Source organism: Symphalangus syndactylus, chromosome 6 (genome assembly GCF_028878055.3).
Source record: "Symphalangus syndactylus isolate Jambi chromosome 6, NHGRI_mSymSyn1-v2.1_pri, whole genome shotgun sequence".
NCBI classification, from domain to species: Eukaryota; Metazoa; Chordata; class Mammalia; order Primates; family Hylobatidae; genus Symphalangus; species Symphalangus syndactylus.
In genome coordinates this window covers 129,325,674-129,348,164 of record NC_072428.2, presented here as the reverse complement: position 1 = coordinate 129,348,164, position 22,491 = coordinate 129,325,674, and the positions used below count along the sequence as shown (strand labels likewise).

Here is a 22,491-nt window from a genome sequence, read left to right as displayed (position 1 = left end):
ATAACACTATGGCTTCACTTTTATACTTTTGGGAAATTAGGGGAGCAAGACGAAGCACACATTTAAGAAGTAAAAAGGCAGAGGAGAGACAGAATAATAGTAGCCACCATTTATAAGGTCTTATTATGTGCTAGGCACTGTGCTAGGTGCTTTCCATACCTTGTCTCTAATCCGAGCAATACACCCGCCTGGGGTCTGATCCCTGTGCAGATGAGGAAATGGGCTTGAAAGGGAAAGCGTCTTGTCTAGAGTGACGCGGCTTCACAGTGGGGTCTTGTGAACCCGTCTGTCTGCTGTCAACCTGTCCTTCACACCACGCCACCCTACTAGAAAAGATGATGGGGAAATGAAGAAGGGACAAACACAGAGACACAGAAGAGGCAAATATACAGAGGGAGAAAAAACAAACTACGCCTAGGCACATATGGAGGCCTGATGTTTTCTGAAGGACACCCATGACACGTCAGAGTATGCCTGCCTGAGAAGAGACTGTCATTGTCCTTTGAAAAGTGTACGATCTCACGATTAACCCAACCCTTACCAAATTCAAAGGCATCTCTTCTGCCTGTTTCCAATTATCAAAAATCTTAAACAAAAGACTAATTTTCTCAAGTATTTCTCAAAGCTTTGTATGTATAGGAAGCAGTGGTACAGATTTCAGACAGACTCAAATCTAGAGTTAGATCATTTATTGTCCATGGCAAAGCAAACTTTTGACTGTCCGTTTGCAATATATACAGATGGCCAATATATAAAGGATATTGTGGTTTATCTCTGATAGTAACCTAAGCACCCATCAATAAGTGATATCACAACTATAGAATACTATGAAGCTGTTCAAAGAACCAGACAGATCTCTATGTGCTGATGTGAAATAACCTCCAAGATAACTGAAAAATGCTAGATACAGTGTATATGTATGATAAGTTTATTTATTTTTGGAACAGAGTCTCGCTCTGTCGCCCAGGCTGGAGTGCAGTGGCACAATCTCGGCTCACTGCAACCTCTGCCTCCCAGGTGCAAGCGATTCTCCTGCCTCAGCCTCCTGAGTAGCTGGGATTACAGACATGCGTCACCATGCCCAGCTGATTTTTTTGTATTTTTGGTAGAGACGGGGTTTCACCACATTGGCCAGGTTAGTTTCTAACTCCTGACCTCAAATGATCCGCCTCCCTTGGCCTCCCAAAGTGCTGGGATTACAGGCGTGACCACTGTGCCTAGCCATGTATGCTAAGTTTATATTACAAACTCAGATACATATCACTGCTTATAAGTGGAGAAATTGATAGGTGGTTGCTCTGGGGAAGGAAGATTTGCTTTGCACACATTTATCCCCATGTACTTTGTACTTTTTTTCCCTACCAAATATAACCTTTTTATAACTTTTTTTCCCTACCAAATATAACTTTTTTTTTTTTTAAGACACAGGGTCTTGCTCTGTTGCCCAGGATAGATTACTGCAACCTCAACCTCCTGGGCTCAAGTGATCCTCCCACTTCAGCCTCCCAAAGCAAAACGTTTGACCCTCCAAGCCAAATCCAATGTTAGGATCTACTAAGGCCTGAGTGGAAGAAATACATTCCTTTCTTTCCCCTTCTTCCAGTGATGAGACAGGGAGAGGCCCCTTCCCATTTCTTTCTCCCTCTTTTCAACCAAAAAGTCACCTATTTGTTACACAAAACAACTTACTCATGTTATCCACGTTCATTGAAAATATATCTCAGTAAAAGGAAAAATAAGAAAAAGTACTGATACCACCACTCTACATTTTGGGGTGTATGTTCTTTTGTATATTTTCTAATGCATGTACGTACACACACATGTATTTACACTTACAATCACCCAGGATGGAGTGCAGTGGCGCGATCTTGGCTCACTGCAACCTCTGCCTCCTGGGTTCAAGTGATTTTTGTGTCTCAGCCTCCTGAATAGCTGGGATTACAGGTGTTCGCCACCATGCCCAGCTAATTTTGTATTTTTAGTCTACTAAAAAGACGGGGTTTCTCCATGTTGGTCAGGCTGATCTCAAATTCCCCACCTCAGGTGATCCACCCGCCTTGGCCACCTTTTAAAATTTAATGTTAATTGGAATTACATGAAAAAAGTGTCCCATGCCAAATACTCTTGGTAAAATAGGAGTTTTTAAAGTAAATTTAACAATGACACGTTTATATGTTAACATACACTTACAAGATGGTGAAAACATGGTTAAGTATAGTTGAATTACATAACCACAGGGTTTTCTGGTTTTGTCAAAAATCATCTTGAGGAGTACTGCTGACAACACACTTTTGCAAAATTGTCCGTAAATGTTAAAGGCACTTACAGTCCCCCTCATCCCCTAATGTATGAGGTCCATGTCTTTTTGAATTTCTTAGTTCTTTTCATCTTCATGACAACACACTGAAAATACACTTAAAAGGAAAAAATAAAAAGCACTCATACCATCACTCTATTTTGGGGTGTATGTCCTTTTTGATATTTTTTCCTACACCCCCATTTCAGCAAGAACCTTTGATATTTTCTATGCAGATCACATGTACACTTATATTCACTTCCTCTGACAAGTTGCTTTCTCTCTCTTCATCGTTCTCCCACCCCTTACCTGAATTTCTTTTGTTGAGATAGAGTCTCGATCTGTCACCAGGCTGGAGTGCAGTGGCGCGATCTCGGCTCACTGCAACCTCTGACTCCCTGGTTCAAGCGATTCTCCTGTCTCAGCCTCCCGTGTAGCTGGGATTACAGGCACATGCCACCATGCCCAGCTAATTTTTGTATTTTCGGCAGAGACGGGGTTGCACCATGTTGGCCAGGATGGTCTCAATCTCCTGACCTTGTGATCCGCCCGCCTCTGCCTCCCAAAGTGCTGGGATTACAGGCGTGCGCCACCGCGCCTGGCCTCTTACCTGAATTTCTAAGGTTGAATTATTTTTGTATGATTCCCACATCTACATTTCAAGTCCTGACCATAGTAGCATCATCAAATACACATATACCCTATTACCCAAAAAACCTAGAGTGAGTCACAATCAAAGACTCCCAGGCTCTGCCTTCCTCTATTTGTCCAAACATGCCCCTCACAGCAAATGATCTACCTTCCTGATTTGGCCAAATTCCACCAGTTCTTGGAGGCCCATGTCAAGTGCCACCCATTGCACTGAGTCTTCCCAGATTACTCCAGTCCTGTTTCCTCCCCACTGTGAACTCAAATGTCAGGTAGCAATGGACCACACCTTTGTGACACATTTTGAACCATTATCTTTTAACTTATCATGTGACTACAAATTGTGAGTATACTGGGAGGCAGGAGACCGTGTCCTTTACTTCTTGTACCCTATAAACCTAGCATAGTGTGATATGGACAGCAGATACTCCCCGACAGCTGAGAGTGTGATGTTAGAACCCAAGGTAACTCAATAACACAACAGACACGAGGATAGTATGTACATTCCTCTTTATTTAATACAACAACAAACACGTAACATATACAAAAAGAAAAAACACTCATTAAAAGGCCCTGTCACAAAGGATAGACAGGAAACATCTACACTGAATCAAATAAGGCTCTTGCTTCAAAAACAGGGGTTTGCTAGCTACATGTGGAATATGAGCAAGGCTGTTGCAAAAAAATTAAAAAAAAAAAACAAAACACAAAAATCCCTGCACTGAAAGAATATATTCACGGGAGTAATTTACTAAATTCACAGGTCCATATTTAGGAATGTTTATGCCCTCTCACATATCCAAAATTCATCAGGGTTTTATGAAATGTGTAATTTTTTTTGGTTAAAAAAATTTACCTGCCCTTCTTTTTTCTTAGGAAGGAGTGGTAAGAGCTTTCTAAAAACTAGAGACAAGCAAACCACCCAAAGTTTGAAATGTTTTACCATTAAAGTTCAAAGGGCACGTAGAACTGAGAATGCAAAGGCAAGATGGCAGTGGGAAGAAGAACGTGACTTCTGCGTCATTTCCTGGTAGCTAGCGCTTAATTAACCAAATGGAAATACCTCGGCTCAGTGCAGGGTTCAGTAGCAGCAGTTTGTCCATATTCCTGCTCCGATTTGAGCTGGAAATTAAACAAGCACCAGTTCATCTCAAAAGAGCCTTATACAAACACACACACACACATACCCACACCCATTCACATGTCATCACCACCCCCTTTTATTTAAATTTATTATTATTATTTTTTTTACTAAAATACAAAAAAGGGAGACAGGTATATTTACAAAAATCCATGGCTGGTACAGTACATAATTTTTAAGACACACTAAATGCTACAATCTTTCAGGTCCTGAGATTATTACAAATATCAACTCAAAGCTTGTGTTCAGGTCCAGTTTTTAAAGGAGGAGAAAAAAATCCCAAAATATTAAGTCACACACTTATTTGAAATACAGTATATCCCTTCAAGTTAGCAAAAACACACCTCCCTATAAGCAAATGCAATACAGTAATTCGTGTCTTTCACCTAGAGGACCATCAACTCTTTAGGCTCCTTCGAGATTGGTTTTGAAACATGTTGGCATCTATGTCAAGTGTGGAGGTGGCCAATGTATGAGGAAGATGTAACTGGAGGGAAGTTCCTCTGCAGAGTGAATAGTCACTGTATAAATACATCCTGTTTTTCCTTGGGCTACCAAACAAGTCTTTCCCTTATCAAAATTCACACCGTAAGGGTTGGAAGTATGTGCTTACCCAGACTAAAAATCAGAATCACTATTTCCAATCAGTTATAGCAAATAGGTCTGGAGTTCGGTAATAATTTTTACAACTGCAAATAAACTTTCTTGCTTGTATAAAAAGAGAGAAAACACCCATCACTTAGTTACCTTGGTAGACTTGGATTAATATATTATTTGGGGCACAAAATTTTCACCAGCTGGAGATTTATTTTCTTCTTTTATGTTTGAGGGTGTTTAACAAGTGAAATCCAAGGGCAAGCCCCAAATTTACATACTCTCTGAAAGACCAATTTGGTATTTTTGATACTATCTGAAATAAAGTAAGTTTTCAATGACAATCAACAAAAGGGCAGTGCAAAGCTTGAATCTTTTCTCTGGAGGCTTGCCATGGATCACAGGAAATTACTTGTAGGCTGGGAACCTACCTCTAATGGGGAAGGGCCCATTGATTATCTGAAGGTCTCAGAAGGTATATGTAACTAATTACAAAGGCATAGCCAAGACTCAAAAACAGGTGACCAAAGTTGCCCAACTTTCCAATTAACTATGTAAAACAGTAATACTTCTGTCAACTGAGAATAAGTTCTTTTTAATTCTTCTAGACAATATTGGGGTAACCCTTGGTAATTTTGCAGGTATAGTAAAGAAAACTCAATTTTCTGACAGAGGGCACACTAACCCTACAAACAGCAGGGATAAGCAAAAAAGGAGGAAAGCTTATGGCTGCAAGCACAGCAAACACAAGGTAGTTAAGATCTGACAATTTAAGGGCAGGTTGTCACACAGAAAAACATGTCAACTGGCTGGTCTTGGTTGATACTCCTAAATGTGCTTTGAGGGCAGACGGTGTTGTTAACTTCAAAAACAGAAGTATTTCCATGTTATCTTGGGTAATAGTCATCTTGTTTGTATTTATTAGGTTTCCATTAGTGCTCTATTATAAAATATTTAAAACACAGATTTACAATAAAATCATTATATTATTATTAGCAAAGTGGAAACAAATAATGTATAGAAAATCTTGTGAGGAACCAACATAAAATTTGATTCATATGGCCTGTTTGCAAAAGTAGGCTTATTTCAGGGGGAGTATGAAAATAAGCAAGGCAGACTATTATGAGAAATAGCCCCTAATAAAGATCTCCATCTCTTCAGAATAACCTTGAAAAGTAACAAGAGGAAGTCATGAAATGCCGCATTATACAGTAGCAAAATCTATTTTTTAATACAAAGGAGAAGAGGAAAAAAAAAAACAACCTCTAGTCCCAGTGATGACCACTGATGACTGTTAAGTCCTAGACACAGAGACCCTAATAATACTACTGCGATTCTGAAAAGCATTCCTGACTTGTTTAACAGTTTGGAAAAGTGTCCGAAGTTTAAGTACTAACCCACTATGAAATGGAGATACACAGGAAAGACTCAGAAGTAGAACTATTACAATATAAGGAAATTAAAGATCACAAGTAGCTACTTTCAAGCAAGTGGTACTTTGAGAGTCTATGAGAAAAATAAAATTTAATATCACATTATTCAAAGGCAGTCTGATTAAAATCCTAAGAGAGTCCCTGCCTGATTCCTCTGCTGGGATGTAAACAGTCTTCTAAAGCAGGCCTGCACAGGACTTTACTTTTCAGTTCTACGGGGACACAGGATAGGTTGCCAGAGTGAGTGAGAAGAGGATGTAAATGACAATTTAACCTTTCCTCCCCAGACTCCTAATATACAACTCATATTCTAGTGTAGCAATATGATTAAGAGCTCTGAATAAAGAATGAAGACTAAAGGAAACCAAGAAAGAAGAATTCAACATTAATATTCAAAGCTATTTTTAATTAGAGTTTGACCACCCATTCAGCTCTATAAACCTGAACATTGTGTCATATAATCTAAAACTCTCAGAATTGAACACTGGGATGATTTTGTCATTTACAACCCAAAGACATTCCATGATACTAACTACAGCTTTGCACCAGTGAAAGGATCTGTAGATAGTTTTTGAATACAGAGTTCACATTTTAGGATAGATGAACACACAAAGTATCTCTATTTTATGCTTCTGTTAATTTTCCCTAGAGGAACAAACACACATTCAACAAAAACCCTTATGCCTTATTTCTTTGGGTCTTAACATTTGTTATCTGAGAATGGAAAAGACAGGGAAATGTGAAAAAAAAAAAAGGAGTATGTTTATCTGCATAGTTGATATTTAGAGGCTACTAAGGCCTTATCTGGAAAAAGCAACAAAAATTCAAAAAGTGACTTACACACACACACACACGCATCCTATCATTAGCGATTCAGTGGACCTTAGCCAATTCTGGAAATTAACCAGATGCTTTGTCTGCTTGGAACTGGTGCTTTCTACTAACTCACTCGAACCTGATAAAATTGGTTCCTCATCCCCCACATTCTCCTTTCCTGACCCTGAATATGTGCTACAATTTAAATTTACACACACACTCCAACAATCGCTGCTCAGCATTTAGCCCCAACTAAAACTGCAGCATCCATTTTTTTTTCCTGTTGCTATTATTTTAAACGATAACGGGAAAATTCTATGTAGTAGTACTACTTAATATACAGGGATAGAAGGTGGGATAAAATGATCTTCGTCTCCTCCTGGGAGCTGGGGAAAACATGTTTCCTTCTACCCTGACCTTCCCCACCCCGACCCAGTTAGAAAGTGAATCCTGCCTTCCGTCTCCCATTTTCTTACAACCTGAGCAGCTGATGGCTCCACCTCTTTCATGGGTTGAAGAAGCATGAATTACAAAGGTGCAATGGCTACAAGAGTATCCAGCTGGCTGTGTGTAGTGCTCACCCCTTCAGTGCAGAGCTGGATACACCTACAGTTAATGGAATTAGTACACAATCTCTGATTTGCAAGAATGAGGCATCCTACTCATTCTTAGAAAGTTAAAAAGCTTAGCTATCCGTCCCCAAACAAGCAATAAAAGGAAATTAGACTGAGAAGATGGAAAAGTGAGGCAGTTAAAACTTCCAGGATCATTTATCAACTCCAGTAACCAAGCATCATAACTTTATCTAACTTCAGCTCCACAACCTTGACGAAAATCACAATAACACCGTAAAAGGCTAAAAAAAACTACTTAAACTTAGTGTTATTTCTCTCCCTTGTTAACCTGAAACTAAACATTTTATCCCACTTCAAAGATAATGTTTAAATAACGAATAGGTATCTAAATTAAAATTCCAGTGATTTTTATTTAAAAATCATAGGGTGCTTTTTATACTCATAAGGAAAACATTTTTTAGCCTCTGCAGGAAGATGATAATACTATTTTTAATTATATAGGACATTTTACAAAAACTCAAAATATTTTTGAAATAGTAAAGTCTCTGATACCCCTGGGAGGTAGGTGAATATGATTATACCCAATTGTCTAATGGGTAATCTGAGGCACGAAGGTTAAACAATATTCCCCCTAGACATAGTCATTCAAGAATAACACTCATGAATTCCAACTGCCTGGTAAGTTCTGCTATCGGGTAACATACCAGGAGCTTCTGCTTTCTCCTTTTAAGCCACTAGTCTCTTCTTCTTCCCAATTAGAATGTATTGAAAGGGGGGCACTTACTAGGTATATTTGTACTGGGTTTGAGGGATGGTTCAACTTGGTCTCCCTTAACATGTCACATCTATTTGTTTTCAACAAGAAATCGATGAATCTTAGATACTGAAAATTATGTTATTTTGCTCAAGGGAGAAATCTAAATAACCATAAAATCAGATTAAGCCAAATGTAATTGTCTAGCAAATAAAAAGCAAATGAAAAACCTCTCAAGAATGCTATAGATTATATGAATGTTTTCCTCAGCATCTGAAGTCTTTCTACTTCTGAGTTTATTAACCTTTTAACAGATAGATATGCAGCTATATGATTTCTTCAAAAATCATTTTCCAGAAGAAAATATCACACATTTTTAACATTGACAGTTGCTAACTTCCTTCTAAACTTATTTAGATACCAAACCGTGGTTCTAACGCTAGCCTTCTCACATGTTTAGTCTAGCGCACCTTACCAATGTGACTTGCAAGGTACTCTTGTTATTCCAGTGCTGTCTCCTATATTACTTATGCCAAGTTTAAAGAGCACAGAAAAGTGGGCTATATCCAAGAATAGTCAATGATTCACTAAGTTTATTTTACTTGTAGTAACTGACGTGTGTGTGTATTGTTATTGTTAACTTCTACAAGCAGATATTCAAATGGCGAAGATGGCCTCTTGTGAAAAGATACTTTTCTATACTTTTCTTTTCTTTTTTTGAGATGGAGTGTTGCTCTGTCGCCCAGGCTGGAGTGCAGTGGCGCGATCTCAGCTCACTGCAACTTCCGCCTCCCGGGTTCATGCCATTCTCCTGCCTCAGCCTCCCAAGTAGCTGGGACTACAGGCGCCTGCCACCACGCCCAGCTAATTTTTTGTATTTTTAGTAGAGATGGGGTTTCACCATATTAGCCAGGATGGTCTCGATCTCCTGACCGCATGATCCACTCACCTCGGCCTCCCAAAGAGCTGGGATTACAGGCGTGAGCCACCGCGCCCGGCCGAAAAGATACTTTTCTAATCCACCCACTTTAATCAACTAAAAGCAATGGAATAAACAAGGCAGAAGTTTTGCAAACATTGAAAGGGGAGTGTTTGGAAAGGATGCAATGGTACAGCAGCTCCTAGTTTTATATATATGTAATGTATGTATCTTACACATATATCCATATACATAGAAAGAAAAGGAAGAGGGTTACACAGCATGACATGACATTGGCAAGTGTGAGATTCTTCCTCCTGAATCCCCTGACTTATCAGTCTGTACTTTAAGATAATCTGACAATAGTTTCAAAAGAGAGGAAAAAAGAAAGAAAAAAGGCACTTAACAAAGACAAAGGCCTGAATTGAGCATGTTTTAGAGGAGTAATATAAGCATTTTACCAGAGCTAAGAAATGATTTACAAAGAGTTAAACTTTTCCCCTTACAATTTTATAAAAATAAAATTGCATAACATGTTGTCATCATTTATCTACTACTGCACTTTTCTTCTGCTTCATTATTACAAACACAAAAGCCCCCCTAAAAGCAAAAAACAACAATCATACATGCACAATAGAAAGTAAAAGTGCCTCTTTTGAGAACATTAGGTCAGCAGAATTACAGTGCTGAAGCACAGGAAAGTTCTCAAGTTTGGCCTGATTATAGATTTTTCTCATTCTTCCATTTCCAACTTTAAAAAAAACAAAAACAGAAACAAAACAAAAAACAAAAAAAAAAGCAAACAGAAATTCCAAACCTAAATAATAAAAACAACAAAGGGACCAGTGTGCTTTTATGGTACACTCCTAAAATAAAGTATCCTAATTCTATACATGAGTCAAACTAGAGGATAAAACATCCTAGAAATAACTGTAAATTAAAGTCAACCAATACAGGCAAAGTTCATTTTACAAATGTAGCAGCAAATATGATAGATCACTGGAGTTCTAAGAGATGATCCCAAAGGACACAGAGTTCTCATAACCAATGGCAGTTTGAATAACAGTAGAATTTTCGTTTCAGAAAATGTCTTGAACCAAGTATAGGTGGAAAGGGGTGTGGGAGAGGGCAACCAGAGGAGAAAGACTAGATTAGAGGTGCCTGCCCTTTCCAACCCTGGGTAGTAAACAATTTAGATCTGCTTTGGGAAAAAAATATCCTGGGTTAAAAATCATGAACAATAAGTTGTCTTCAACCAGGTGTCAAACCCACAGTATTCCAACACATACGTACCCGGTTTTTCCCCTTACCTTCCTGATTCAATAAACCCTATTCAATGTCCGTGATATGAAAAATGTAATTTGGGCTAACAACATCCATCAGAGGGGGGGTGGGCACGAAAGAATGCACTATCACCATCTTCTAATTTCCGCAAAGTATCAGAATTTTATGACTACAAATTAGCCTCATTTCCTTTCTCAAAACCTTTTTCTTCAGGATGTTTTAAAATCATGATTTCATTTACCCTCTGACCTCAAAAGCATACAAGAATTATAATTGACTTATAATGGAAATTATTGCTTGCATTTATTCTGGATGCTCTGAATGAGCTTGACACTTTGCTCCCAGTCTCCAACTGAGGCTCAGCACAGCTATCTCCGAGGACAACCCTGCTGACTGTTATTGCTTGTGAATACTGAGGATTAACTTGTATGTACAGTAACAGCTTATATATCAGTGAAGGCAATTTAAAATATAAAACAGTTGAAAACAAACAGCTTAATCTTCCTGAATCAAGAATCCCGAGGAGTGGGATATAATCATGTGTGCTGATTATTTTTGCATTTGGATGTTGCTAATGCTCTTCAGAAATACACGTTGCTCTATAGATATCCTTTCCAATGACTCACCATTTTAAAAAATAACATAATTTGATTTTTAAGTGCAAAAATACAGTATGAGTCACAAGTCTCTGTGCTAAAAAATAACCAATTTATATGTTTGTTTTTAGTAATAAAAACGGTAAAGACAGGTGACCATAAAGTATGGGCACCTTTTTCAATGTTATGATCTAGAAAAGAAATAGATTACTATTTACATGTAGAAACTCTCTGATCATACTTTATCTACACAGAAATACAATGATGTTTGACTGATTCATACAACATAAAAGGGGGGTCCTGACTGAAATGAATGTAAGTCGTCAGTGCAGATGGGGGTTTAAGGTAGGGATCTGACAGTAGTCCTCAAGGAATCAAGACTAAAGAGAACACAGAAGAATCTCCATATTATATTCTTGGAGCCAAGGGCCTTCAGATATTTTTACTGGTTAGTATAAAATGTTACAGGGAAAAGAACTGATTATCTTGTTCTTTTCTAATGATGAGAGTCACCAGGGATCTTCATGTGGCATGATTCAGAATTGATGGTTTTAAGAAATTCAAATGATTTTTTGACTCAAACTAGTCATTTATATGAATATATGTGTGTATGTATATATACATACAGAAAAACATATATAAAGTATTCAGGAAGAGAAATTAATATGCACTTCGACTTCTCTTGTGGTATGAGAAGTAAAACAAAGGTTACCTTCCCAAAGGGAAATCCCATCACTTCCCCTAGTATGAAGAAAAGACCTTTTTATTCAAATTTTGTAAAAGCAAGAGGTCCACTACATTTGAAAAAATAAAAAAAATTGGACAAGCTTCCCTAATTGAAACCAAGCAAATCTTCATCAAACATACCGAATTCAAGTCAAACCTCTCTGCAACATCCTCCCAGTATCCTCCTAAAATATCTGCTGGGGTTCATACTACATCCATATTTGTTTTATTGATCAACTAAATTCTTTGAGTCAAGAAATTATATCAGTGATTCCTTTGAAATAATCCTTTCCCTGTACCGTAACAAGTTCTTGGAACTAAAGTTTTCAGTTATTTATTAACTTTTTCGCTATGAAGCAAGCCAATGTGACTTTGAAGTCAAAATATAGGCATACAGATCTGAACCGATCTGTGGTTATTTATTCACAGTCCTGTAGGATATCTGGGACTTTTGTGTATAAAAGAAAAAACGGCCTGGTTAATACTCTTAATTGAGTAAATCTAATGGATAGGGTAATGTATAATAAACACATATGCAATAAATCTTGTCACTACCAGTCTATTTTTTTAAAGTTAGTGTCATTATAAATGGATCAAGCTTATACCATGTAGCGTTTACACCATTCTCTGATATAGTATGAAAATATTCAGAAGCTTAAAAAACTAGAATAATGCGGCAAAAAAAAAACATCAAATCAAATGTATCCAAGGAGAACCATAAATTCTTCCCTTAACATCTTTTGTTGAATATGCTATTTGCATAAGGAAGCTATAATAACTAAGGAGTCTTATGTTCTGCAGATTTACTCACATATCAATACACTGAGCAAATATTAGTAAAGCTTTAGGATCTCAAATGCTCCAAACAATTTCACCACACTGGAAACAGGGAGTCAAAATACATCGTGATTGTGATCCTAACATGATTCCTCCCTTTAAAATACCATCTTAAAAATTCAAAAACTATATTCATGCCATTTGAATGATCAATGAAGAAACATAGTGTACACTTCTACCTGTTTATACCAATAGCTAATAATCACCTGAAGGACCACTAGCTAAAAGAACAGAAGGAGAAGTTGTGAAGTTAGATGAATTGGGGAAACTTAGAGTTTATGTTGCTGCAAGGGCTAAAAGCAGCAAAGCAATAACCCTGTAAAGATCCCCATTTCTCAAGAGAAAAATGTGAACACAGTCACATTTTAACATCAAGAATGGAAATAAGAATTAACCAGTCAATACTAGATGCACAAATCACCTGAAGAAAAGAGTTAAGTACCTGCTTCTGAACGGAAGATGAAATTGACCCTTTTACAAAAAGGGGACATCTAGGTTTCATCTCTTAAGAGCAACAGGCTCAACTTCCTGATTTTTAAAAATCTAGATGATTTAATAATATATATCACTGTGCTAAAATAACTTTCCTGAAGGATCTTTAGTCCACTGATTTAGGGGAGTTGCTACACACTGGAGGAGATTCAAGTTTGTTCAGGATTTTTGAGGGTGTGGTATTCCTTCAGCTACTGTCTATCGGAGATAGAATCATTATTTTTTTTTGTGGCAAATCTGCTACACAGTCCATTCAAATAGACATGATCATTATTCCTGACAAACTGGCCTAATTCCAGTTTTTAATGCCTTTTATTAGCAATTATGTCTGTAAGTGTTCAGATCCAACCCCCAGGATGGATGGAGTTTACCCAAATTCTCTTGACTTCCTTCTTCCTCCCCCGGGAAAAATCAAATTTGTAGTTCTGTGGGTTTGACAACTGAGTCTCTTTCAAGTCTGTTAATAGGGTAACTTTGTCATTCTTTAGAAGAGACCCAAGGTCACTAACTTTGCACAAAAGCATTTCTTCCTCCTGCACCTGGCTTTGCTCAAGTAATGTTTTCTTTTCTTTTTCCTCCTCACCACAGTGCTTGGGACGAGAGAATGTAAACATCGACAGAAACAGCAGCCCTATGACCACATAAGTACTTTCCCATCAGGTAGATTCCATCAGTCAACTAAACATTTCGTCTCCTTTGCTTGCTGGGCAGTCACTGAGATTTCCGTGGTAATTTAGTGTCCCCTTTACTTTGGCCTCCATCTGAGAAAAAGAGATGTTAAATTGGTATGGGTCCACATGTTACAAAAACCAGCTAAGAAAAACAAAGCAAAAAGAACAATTAACTTTTATCTTTTGTGGATGACATCTCTGAAAAGATATAACTTTTAATATCTTGCATCCCATATAGCATTATAGAGGTTGATAAAACATCATGGAGATAAAAACTCAACAACAATGATCCTCTTCTCTCAAATGACTGTGGTTTCCAGTGTTCTACCTCCGAGGGACCCACTACACCTTTCAATTCCTTTGGAAGACAGGTCAATTTCATCTTTTTTTTTTTTTTTGTAAGTGAAATAAAATTTCTTGCCAGGACACAGCATTTCGTAATTCCTGATTATTTGTGTAAACAAATGTAGCAAACTTTTCATCTGTAGTGAAAAACATCCAGCTGAGTCTGTGTGCTCATTCTAACCTAGCTTTAAGTGACAGGAAAGTCTGCTACTGTGACAAGGCTCTTTCCTTTATTTTTTTTGAAGGCGGAGTTTCGCTCTGTTGCCCAGGCTGGAGTGCAATGGTGCGATCTCAGCTCACTGCAACCTCCACCTCCCAGGTTCAAGCAATTCTCCTGTCTCAGCCTCCCGAGTTGCTGGGATTACAGGCGCACACCACCATGCCCGGCTAATTTTTGTATTTTTAGTAGAGACGGGGTTTCACCATGTTGGTCAGGGTGGTCTCAAACTCCTGACCTCGTGATCCGCCCGCCTCAACCTCCCAAAGTGCTGAGATTACAGGCATGAGCCACCACGCCTGGCTCTTTCACTTTTTAAGAGAGAGTCTTGCTAGGTTTTCCAGGCTGGAGTGCAGTGGCTATGCACAGGTGCGATCACAGCGCACTATAGCCTCAAATTCCTGGGCTCAAGAGACCCTCCTGCCTTAGCCTTCTAAGTAGGGGGACTACAGGTGTGTGCCACCACACCAGCTCAAAATAATTTCTATTTTTACATACTGCTGTTTAAATGCTTGCAGAAAAAATGTTGGTTACTTCATTTAAGCCTCAACTAAATTACGTACAAAAACTGGACAGGAGGAGAGGAAAGGGGTGATACCAGGGCAAGGGTAAGGCCCAGTGACTTGGAGAGCCAACAGAATATGGAGAAAGTCTCCAACAGGTCATGGCCTTAGCAAGAAAAATGAGGCCTCAAAGACAACCCACGTCTGACAGCGAAGGACAGGAGAAGGAAACCTTTTACTCTGAGGGAAGAGGCATGAATGGCAGAAATATGCAGGTGAAAAGGACCAAATTTGACGAGGGTTTGGCAAACTACAGCCCACAGGCCAAATCTGATTCCCTGCCTGCTTTTGCAGTCATACTCATGTGTTTAAATACAGTCATACTCATGTGTTTAAATACTCCCTATGGCTGTTTTTCACTACAATGGTCAGTTGAGTAGTGGCGACAGAAACCATATGGCCTGCAAAACCTAAGATGTTTACTATTTGGCCCTTTATAGAAAAAGTTTACTGATCTTTGTTTTAGACCAAATAAAATTAATTAACATTAATTAAGCTCTTACTATGCACCAGGTGCCATGTTAGAAGCTTTAAATCAATTATTTTTTATTAAATTCTCGTATGAAGTCATTAAAAACATTTATTGTCTCCAGTTTACAAGCAAGAGAAAGTGATGGTCAAACAAGCCTACTCAAACTGGCAGTTCTGGAATTCAAAAATCCAAGTCTGATCCTCAAGTTCAGTGACTTATACTTTAAAATGTTTCTTAAAGGAAAAATTTTAAAGTTTTTTTTTTTTTGGAGACAGATTCTCACTCTGTCACCCAGACTGGAGTGCGGTGGCACAATCAGAGCTCACTGCAGCCTCAACCTCCCAGGTGTAGGTGATCCTCCCACCTCAGCCTCCTGGGTAGCTGGGACTACAGGTGCACACCACCATGTCCAGAAAATTTGTTGTTATTTTTTTGTAGAGAGAACGCTTCACCATGTTGACCAGGTTGGTCTCGAACTCCTGGACTCAAGCCATCCATCTGCCTTGGCCTCCCAAAATGCTGGGATTATAGGCATGAGCTACCATGCCTGGTTGAAAAATTTTAAACTTTTTAACTTTAGTTATTTGGAAAATACTGTCGTATTTCCTTTCTCCCTCTGGAATAGCAGTGCTGCATAGATAAATTTGATAGTTCGTGTAAGAGCGAACACTGGGGTCTTTTTGAGCTGTGAGAATCCTGCTTAATTCCTTGTGGCCACATTCATGCCAATCTGCCCATGAGTACACTACCCTCAGCTGGATTCATTATACCAAGCAGTTGTCTACACCCAGGGGGAGGGGGACGTGCTTTAGTCACAGGGCAATTCTCTTTAGATATTTAAACTAGTCAGAGTTCAGGAAGAACGGGATTGCTGACATTTGTGCCGCGACTCTGTGTTACCCATTTTACACAACTGTGGTTTTATGCTCATTGTCAAGGGTAAGACTGAGACAGCTCACCACTTAGTTCTTTCGGAGGATTAATGGCAATCTGTTGCCTCAAGATTGCCTCTCAGTTCCCATCTCTGCACTGTGGTTAACAGTAAACTGGTTCAAAGATCATTTTTAATGCAGTGGCCAAAAAAAAAAAAAGTGAGGCCTAGTCAACTTCCAAAGTTAAGAGGGCAGCTGAGCAGTTATTTCTGCGCAAAAGATCCTGAAAATGGGCTTCAGAATAATATCAGTGTCTGTGGAGGTAGACTGCTGGGGAAAACGAGAAGCTGCAGCCCAGTGTGTTACGCACACTGCCTAATCTGACTGCCTAATGTCAGATTTCAGAGCCATCTGGCTGCCTACAAGGACATAATGCATACAGCTTGGATGATATTAATTTTTCTTTTTTGAGACGGAGTCTTACTCTGTTGCACAGGCTGGAGTGCAGTGGCGTGATCTCGGCTCACCACAACCTCCACCTCCCGGGTTCAAGTAAATCTTCTGCCCCAGCCTCCCAAGTAGCTGGGACTACAGGCATGCACCACCAGGCCCGGCTAACTTTTGTATTCTTAGTACAGACGGGGTTTCACCATATTGGCCAGGCTGGTCTCAAACTCCCAACCTCAGGTGACCTGCCCACTCTGGCCTCCCAAAGTGCTGGAATTACAGGAGTGAGCCACTGTGCCTGACAGGATCATATTAATTTCATCTCCGCTAAAATGCCAAGACATTTAATGGCTAAGAATACAGGCCATGGAGTCAGACTTCCTGGGTTTGTATCTCAGATCAAGCGTTTGTTATCTGGGAAAGTTGTGTATTATCTTGGGCAAGGTGCTTAGCTCTCTGATTCAGTTTCGTGATCGGTAAAATGGAGATCGTCATCTATCATTCAGGGGCTTGCTGTAAGGATTAAGTTAGCTAATCCATGTAAGCTGTCACAAGACTATGTGGCATTTAGTAAGCTTTCAATAAATGTAAACTACTATCATTACTGTACATAACTTTTAACTATCTTATGAATCCTCTGATTAGTCATCATTTCCACATAATAAACACCTTCAAAAAGGTTCTTTTTATGTTACAGATCTCATTTACCTATTTCCTTCCTCTTAAAAGGAATTTGTTGCTAATGAGGAATGAGGATTCAGTCTATGAAAATTTGCATTTTCCAACCTTTGTCATTCCATTCACATTGTTTTCAGAAAAGTATAATCCATATCTACAAGCCTATACAAATAAGAAAGAGATGAAGAAGGAGGTGGCATTCTCACCGTGAAATGCTTGCTGTAAGTGTGCAGGCAGAGGTGAGTGGGAAAGCGTTGCTGCATGCTGAGCTCCTCCTGGCTGTAAACCCTTTAGTAAATCTGAGAGGAAAACAGACTTGTCAGTCATCTTTAAATCCAGATTTGAGCCCTTTTAGTCCAAAAATGAAAACTGATTTATGTAATGCAGGCACAGCACCTGACTTCGAAGGCCTTCTAAAACTACAGCACGTTTTTAAAAATTTACTTATGTTAATGTATGTGTATGCACATAACCCAACACAATTGACTTCCTCTTAAAATTTTCATTAAGATGGAAATGTGGTATAGATAACTTAAAAATTGTACATAAAACCCCAGTGTCCAATAATTTGACTTACTATATATAAACTGCACTTTTTTTTTTTTTTTTTTTTTTTTTTTGAGATGGAGTCTCGCTCTGTCGCCCAGGCTGGAGTGCAGTGGTGCAATCTCGGCTCACTGCAAGCTCCGCCTCCCGGGTTCACGCCATTCTCCTGCCTCAGCATCTCCGAGTAGCTGGGACTACAGGCGCCTGCCACCCCGCCCGGCTAATTTTTTTTGTATTTTTAGTAGAGACGGGGTTTCACCGTGGTCTCGATCTTCTGACCTCGTGATCCGCCCGCCTTGGCCTCCCAAAGTGCTGGGATTACAAGCGTGAGCCACCGCGCCTGGCTAAACTGCATTTCTTAAAAAAAAAAAAAAAAAAAAAAAACTATAATCTTCATTAACTCCAACTGGACTACTCTTAATTAGAATAAATTTGTGAGGTTTCCTGTTCTGTCAAGCTAGACAGCCCAACCAAATAGAAGAGCCCCACTTACTCTGAGTTAGGCTATGGTGGAAAGCGGCTGAGGTAGATCCCGAGGTGGTTGTCACTCCAGCTGTGTCCGTTCCAAAGCCAAGTATCTCCAAGGGAAACTGGAAGGGCATGGGCACTGGAACTAGGCCACCCAGCATCCCAAAAGGAGTCACATTTTGATTTGTTACAGACAAAGGTGATGTCATGAGAGTCAGAGGTGAGGCATTAGCCAATAATGATGCTCCTGCTGTGGACTGTGCAGAAACCAGGGGTCAAAATACATAAGAAATAAAGTAACCCAAATTGATTTATTTTCTATAATATCCTCACAGATGCAAGACTGTGCCTTACATCTGCTCTGACAGAAACGTTGTGAGACAGACTCTTCATTATCACTGTAGGTTCCTTAGATGCTGTTATTTTAGTGGCACTTACATGAACACCCACGCACTCTCTCAATCCACTAATTCCCAACCTTCCACTCGCACTCCTCCACTTTTGCCTCCTAGCCCAAACACCTGAACCATGAGTAAATAATTCTGTGCAATTTCAGCTCGGTCTCTGAAAATGCTCACTTTACTATTTGTCTCATCATGTCTCCTGCAGCAGCTGCTCTAGACTGCTGCTTTCAGGGCCCTACTTGGTATCCTTTACTGTCATCACATCAGCTTAGAGAGACGAGGCCGAGGTGTTCTTCCTCGCCATGAGCCTCACCTGCCCTTCTCCAAAGCTAACCACCTGACTTACTCCATGAATTCTCACCGTGTGGAACTTTCTTGTATAAATATCTAGTACTGCACCTTTTCCATGTTTCCTCTGCCTTCTCAGATACAAAAACTTATTATTTTTTTATAACCACGCTGTTATTCTAGCTCTTCCCCAGCTCCTAGCAACTGTCTTCCTTTTATTATCAAACAGAATGACAGACTTCAGTTTCCTTAGTTCTAGTCTCTAACTCCTGAAAGTGGGTTTTCACTTTATTACTTTTTGAAATTACACTCCTTGAGGTAAAAGATAAATTGGACAGTGTTTTCACACTCCCCTACCTGGGCTTTGATGCCATGTTTATGAATAAAAACACTGAAATCAGAAATATGCTAACACATCTGGACTGCAGGGAGGACTTTAAAAAAATAAAATAAATAAGAAATATGCCAACATGGATGGACTTTCACAGAGAACTTACTTAAATATATTCCCCCTGCCCAAACTCCGCCCCCTTTTTTTTTGAGACAGGGTCTCCTGTTGCCCACACTGGACTGCAGTGGTGCAATCACAGCTAACTGCCATCTCAACCTCCTGGAGGCTCAAGTGATCTTCCTACCTCAGCCTCCCGAGTAGCTAAGACTACAGACACATGCCACCACACCCGGCTAACAATTTTTTGTATTTATTATAGAGATAGGGTTTCACCATGTTGCCCAGGCTGGGCTCGAACTCCTGGGCTCAAACCATCTCCTCACTGCCTTGGCCTCCCAAAGTGCTAGAATTATAGCGTGAGCCAGAATGCCTGGCAAATATATTCCTATAGCTAGTATAATTCTTTGAACAATTTTCTACATAGCAATTAAATCATTTTTTTCCATCTTGACTTTTTTATTTAAAAAAATTTATTATTATTATTATTTTTTTAGAGACGGGGTTTCACTCTGTTATCCAGGCTAGAGAGCAGTGGAACAATTGTAGCTCATGGCAGACTCAAACTCCTGGGCTCAAGTGATCCTCCCACCTCAGCCTCCCAAGTACCTGGGACTACAGACAGGTGTATGCCACCGGACCCAGCTAATTTTTGTATTTTTAGTAGAGACGGGGTTTCACCATGTTGGCCAGGATGGTCTCAAACTCCTGTGCTCAAGTGATCCGCCTGCCTTGGCCTCCCAAAGTGCTGGGATTACATGCGTGAGCCACTGTGTCCATCTAAATCTAAATTTGTTCAGGAAAATAGAATTTGTTGACTATTTTAAAAATAACTAAAAATGTTAGCTCTTTCCAGTTTTATTATGTATATCAATAAGCATTATTAATTAAGGACTGATTGTTTTAAAAATCTTTGTCCTTTTGCTCCTAGTGGGGTATTTCTTAAGTTAATGTATAAGAAAAATGCAGACAATCTTTCCGCACACATATGCCACATAACATTACATATATTTATACACTTAAGAGGCTACGCCACTGCTGAACAAACAAATGAAGAATATCCGCAAGCAGCCTTCTTTCTGGTTCTTTAACTGCCTCCCTCCCCTGTTCTCCTTTATTTGTTAATAAAAATAACAAATTTTACAACTGAAATTTATATCCGTAGTTCTGGCCTCTCATCTCAATTTCCATCCTGCATATCTGAGATTCAAGTGAATAATTCCACTTGAATATCTAGCACCAACTTGACATATCCAAAGCTGAAATCATCTTCTCCAATGGGTTCCCCCATCTTCTGTCAACTGCTTTCATCAGGGAATTCCATTCTTTCCAGTCCCTTAGGCTTGAAACCTTAGTTTTCAGGCATTATAAAATGATAACATTATAGTCAAAAACCCCATTCTTTCTTTTTTACCAAAATTTCCTCTTACACTTAAGTACAAACCTTCACCACTCCATGTTTGAACCTGACAGTTTTTCTTATTTGCCTGTCTTTTCCTGTACTGTGCCAACCACAATATATAAAATGGGAGAATTTAGGAAAAAATTACCAAGTTAGAAATAATAGTATCTTAATGCAACTAGGATAGAAAAGATCCTGCATCAACTTAAAAATTAACCAGAGTTGGCCAGGCGCGGTGGCTCATGCCTGTAAACCCAACACTTTGGGAGGCCAAGGTGGGTGGATCATGAGATCAGGAATTCGAAACCAGCCTGACTAACATGGTGGTCTCTACTAAACATACAAAATTACAATAATTAATTCATTAATACAATACAAAAATTAGCCAGGTGTGGTGGCGCGTGCCTGTAATCCCAGCTACTCGGGAGGCTGAGGCAGGAGAACCGCTTGAACCTGGGAGGCAGAGGTTGCAGTGAGCCAAGATTGTGCCACTGCACTCTAGCCTGGGAGACAGAGCAAGACTCTGTCTCGGAAAAAAAAAAAAAATTAACCAGAGTTGCTTCTTCTAATCATAATTCTACTGCAGTCTTGGGATGATAAAGAGTCTCCAAGGCTGTGTGCCCCAGTTGGAGTTCCCTAGTGAGGAACACTAAATACTGTTAATAAAAGGAATCTTTTAAAGCTTTTCTGGAGGAGTGTAATTGAAGCATTAAAAAAGATGCAAAATGAGGGCCAGGTGCTATGGCTCACTCCTATTATCCCAGCACTTTGGGAGACTAAGTTGGGTGAATCACCTGAGGCCAGGGGTTCAAGACCAGCCTGACCAACATGGTGAAACACCGTCTCTACTAAAAATACAAAAATTAGCCGGGCGTGGTGGCACGCTCCTGTAATCCCAGGTACTCAGAGGCTGAGGCAGGAGAGCTGCTTGAACCCTAGAGGCGGAAGCTGCAGTGAGCCAAGATTGCGCCACTGCACTCCAGCCTGGGCAACAGAGTTAGACCCTGTCTCAAAAAAAAAAAAAAAGCAAAATGTAAATTAGGGAGGGCAATTTCCAAAATTAAATAACTCAAGTATAGCAAAAAAGTGATACTATGCCATAACTAACATTTTACACTTTCAAGTAACTTCTATATCCACTTTAATTTGTTTACAAATATAAATGGAAGCATCAGATAATCTAAATGTGACATGGGTATTTGCAAATCTCTCTATCCTAAAAGATGGAGACCTTTCAGCAGTGGGGTACTCCAATGTTGATATCATCTGGGATCATGCACAAGAAGTCAGCATGAAGCAGGTAAATAGTTCCGGATTATGTCCCAGAATCAAAAAGAGTTTCCGTGACCTCTACATTTTATTCCCAGGGGAAAAAACATTGAAGGGAAACCTTGCTCTTCCCATAGTGGGCATTAATTTTTTCTTTTTTTTTTTTTTTTTTGAGATGGCGTCTCCCTCTGTTGCCAGGCTGGATTGCAGGGGTGCGATCTCGGCTCACCGCAACCTCCAACTCCAGGATTCAAGTGATTCTCCTGCCTCAGCCTCCCAAGTAGCTGAGA

General features: G+C 39.4%; 1 protein-coding gene across 5 annotated transcripts in view; it reads right to left on the bottom strand.

The window, feature by feature from the left end:
• UBN2 (ubinuclein 2) overlaps positions 1-22,491 on the bottom strand; it is a 99,668-nt gene that overhangs the window by 18,512 nt on the left and 58,665 nt on the right. For 4 of the 5 annotated variants that reach the window (XM_055284160.2, XM_055284162.2, XM_063641647.1 and 1 more), the window contains 3 exons: positions 18,416-18,647; positions 17,583-17,675; positions 3,438-13,872 (listed from right to left, as the gene is read on the bottom strand). The exons of the other annotated variant lie outside the window; for it this stretch is intronic. In XM_055284160.2, the coding sequence (XP_055140135.1) occupies positions 13,823-13,872; positions 17,583-17,675; positions 18,416-18,647 (375 nt within the window). In that variant the 3' untranslated portion in view covers positions 3,438-13,822. Of the gene's footprint in view, positions 1-3,437; positions 13,873-17,582; positions 17,676-18,415; positions 18,648-22,491 lie in introns of those variants that run through there. 5 annotated transcript variants of the gene reach the window in all.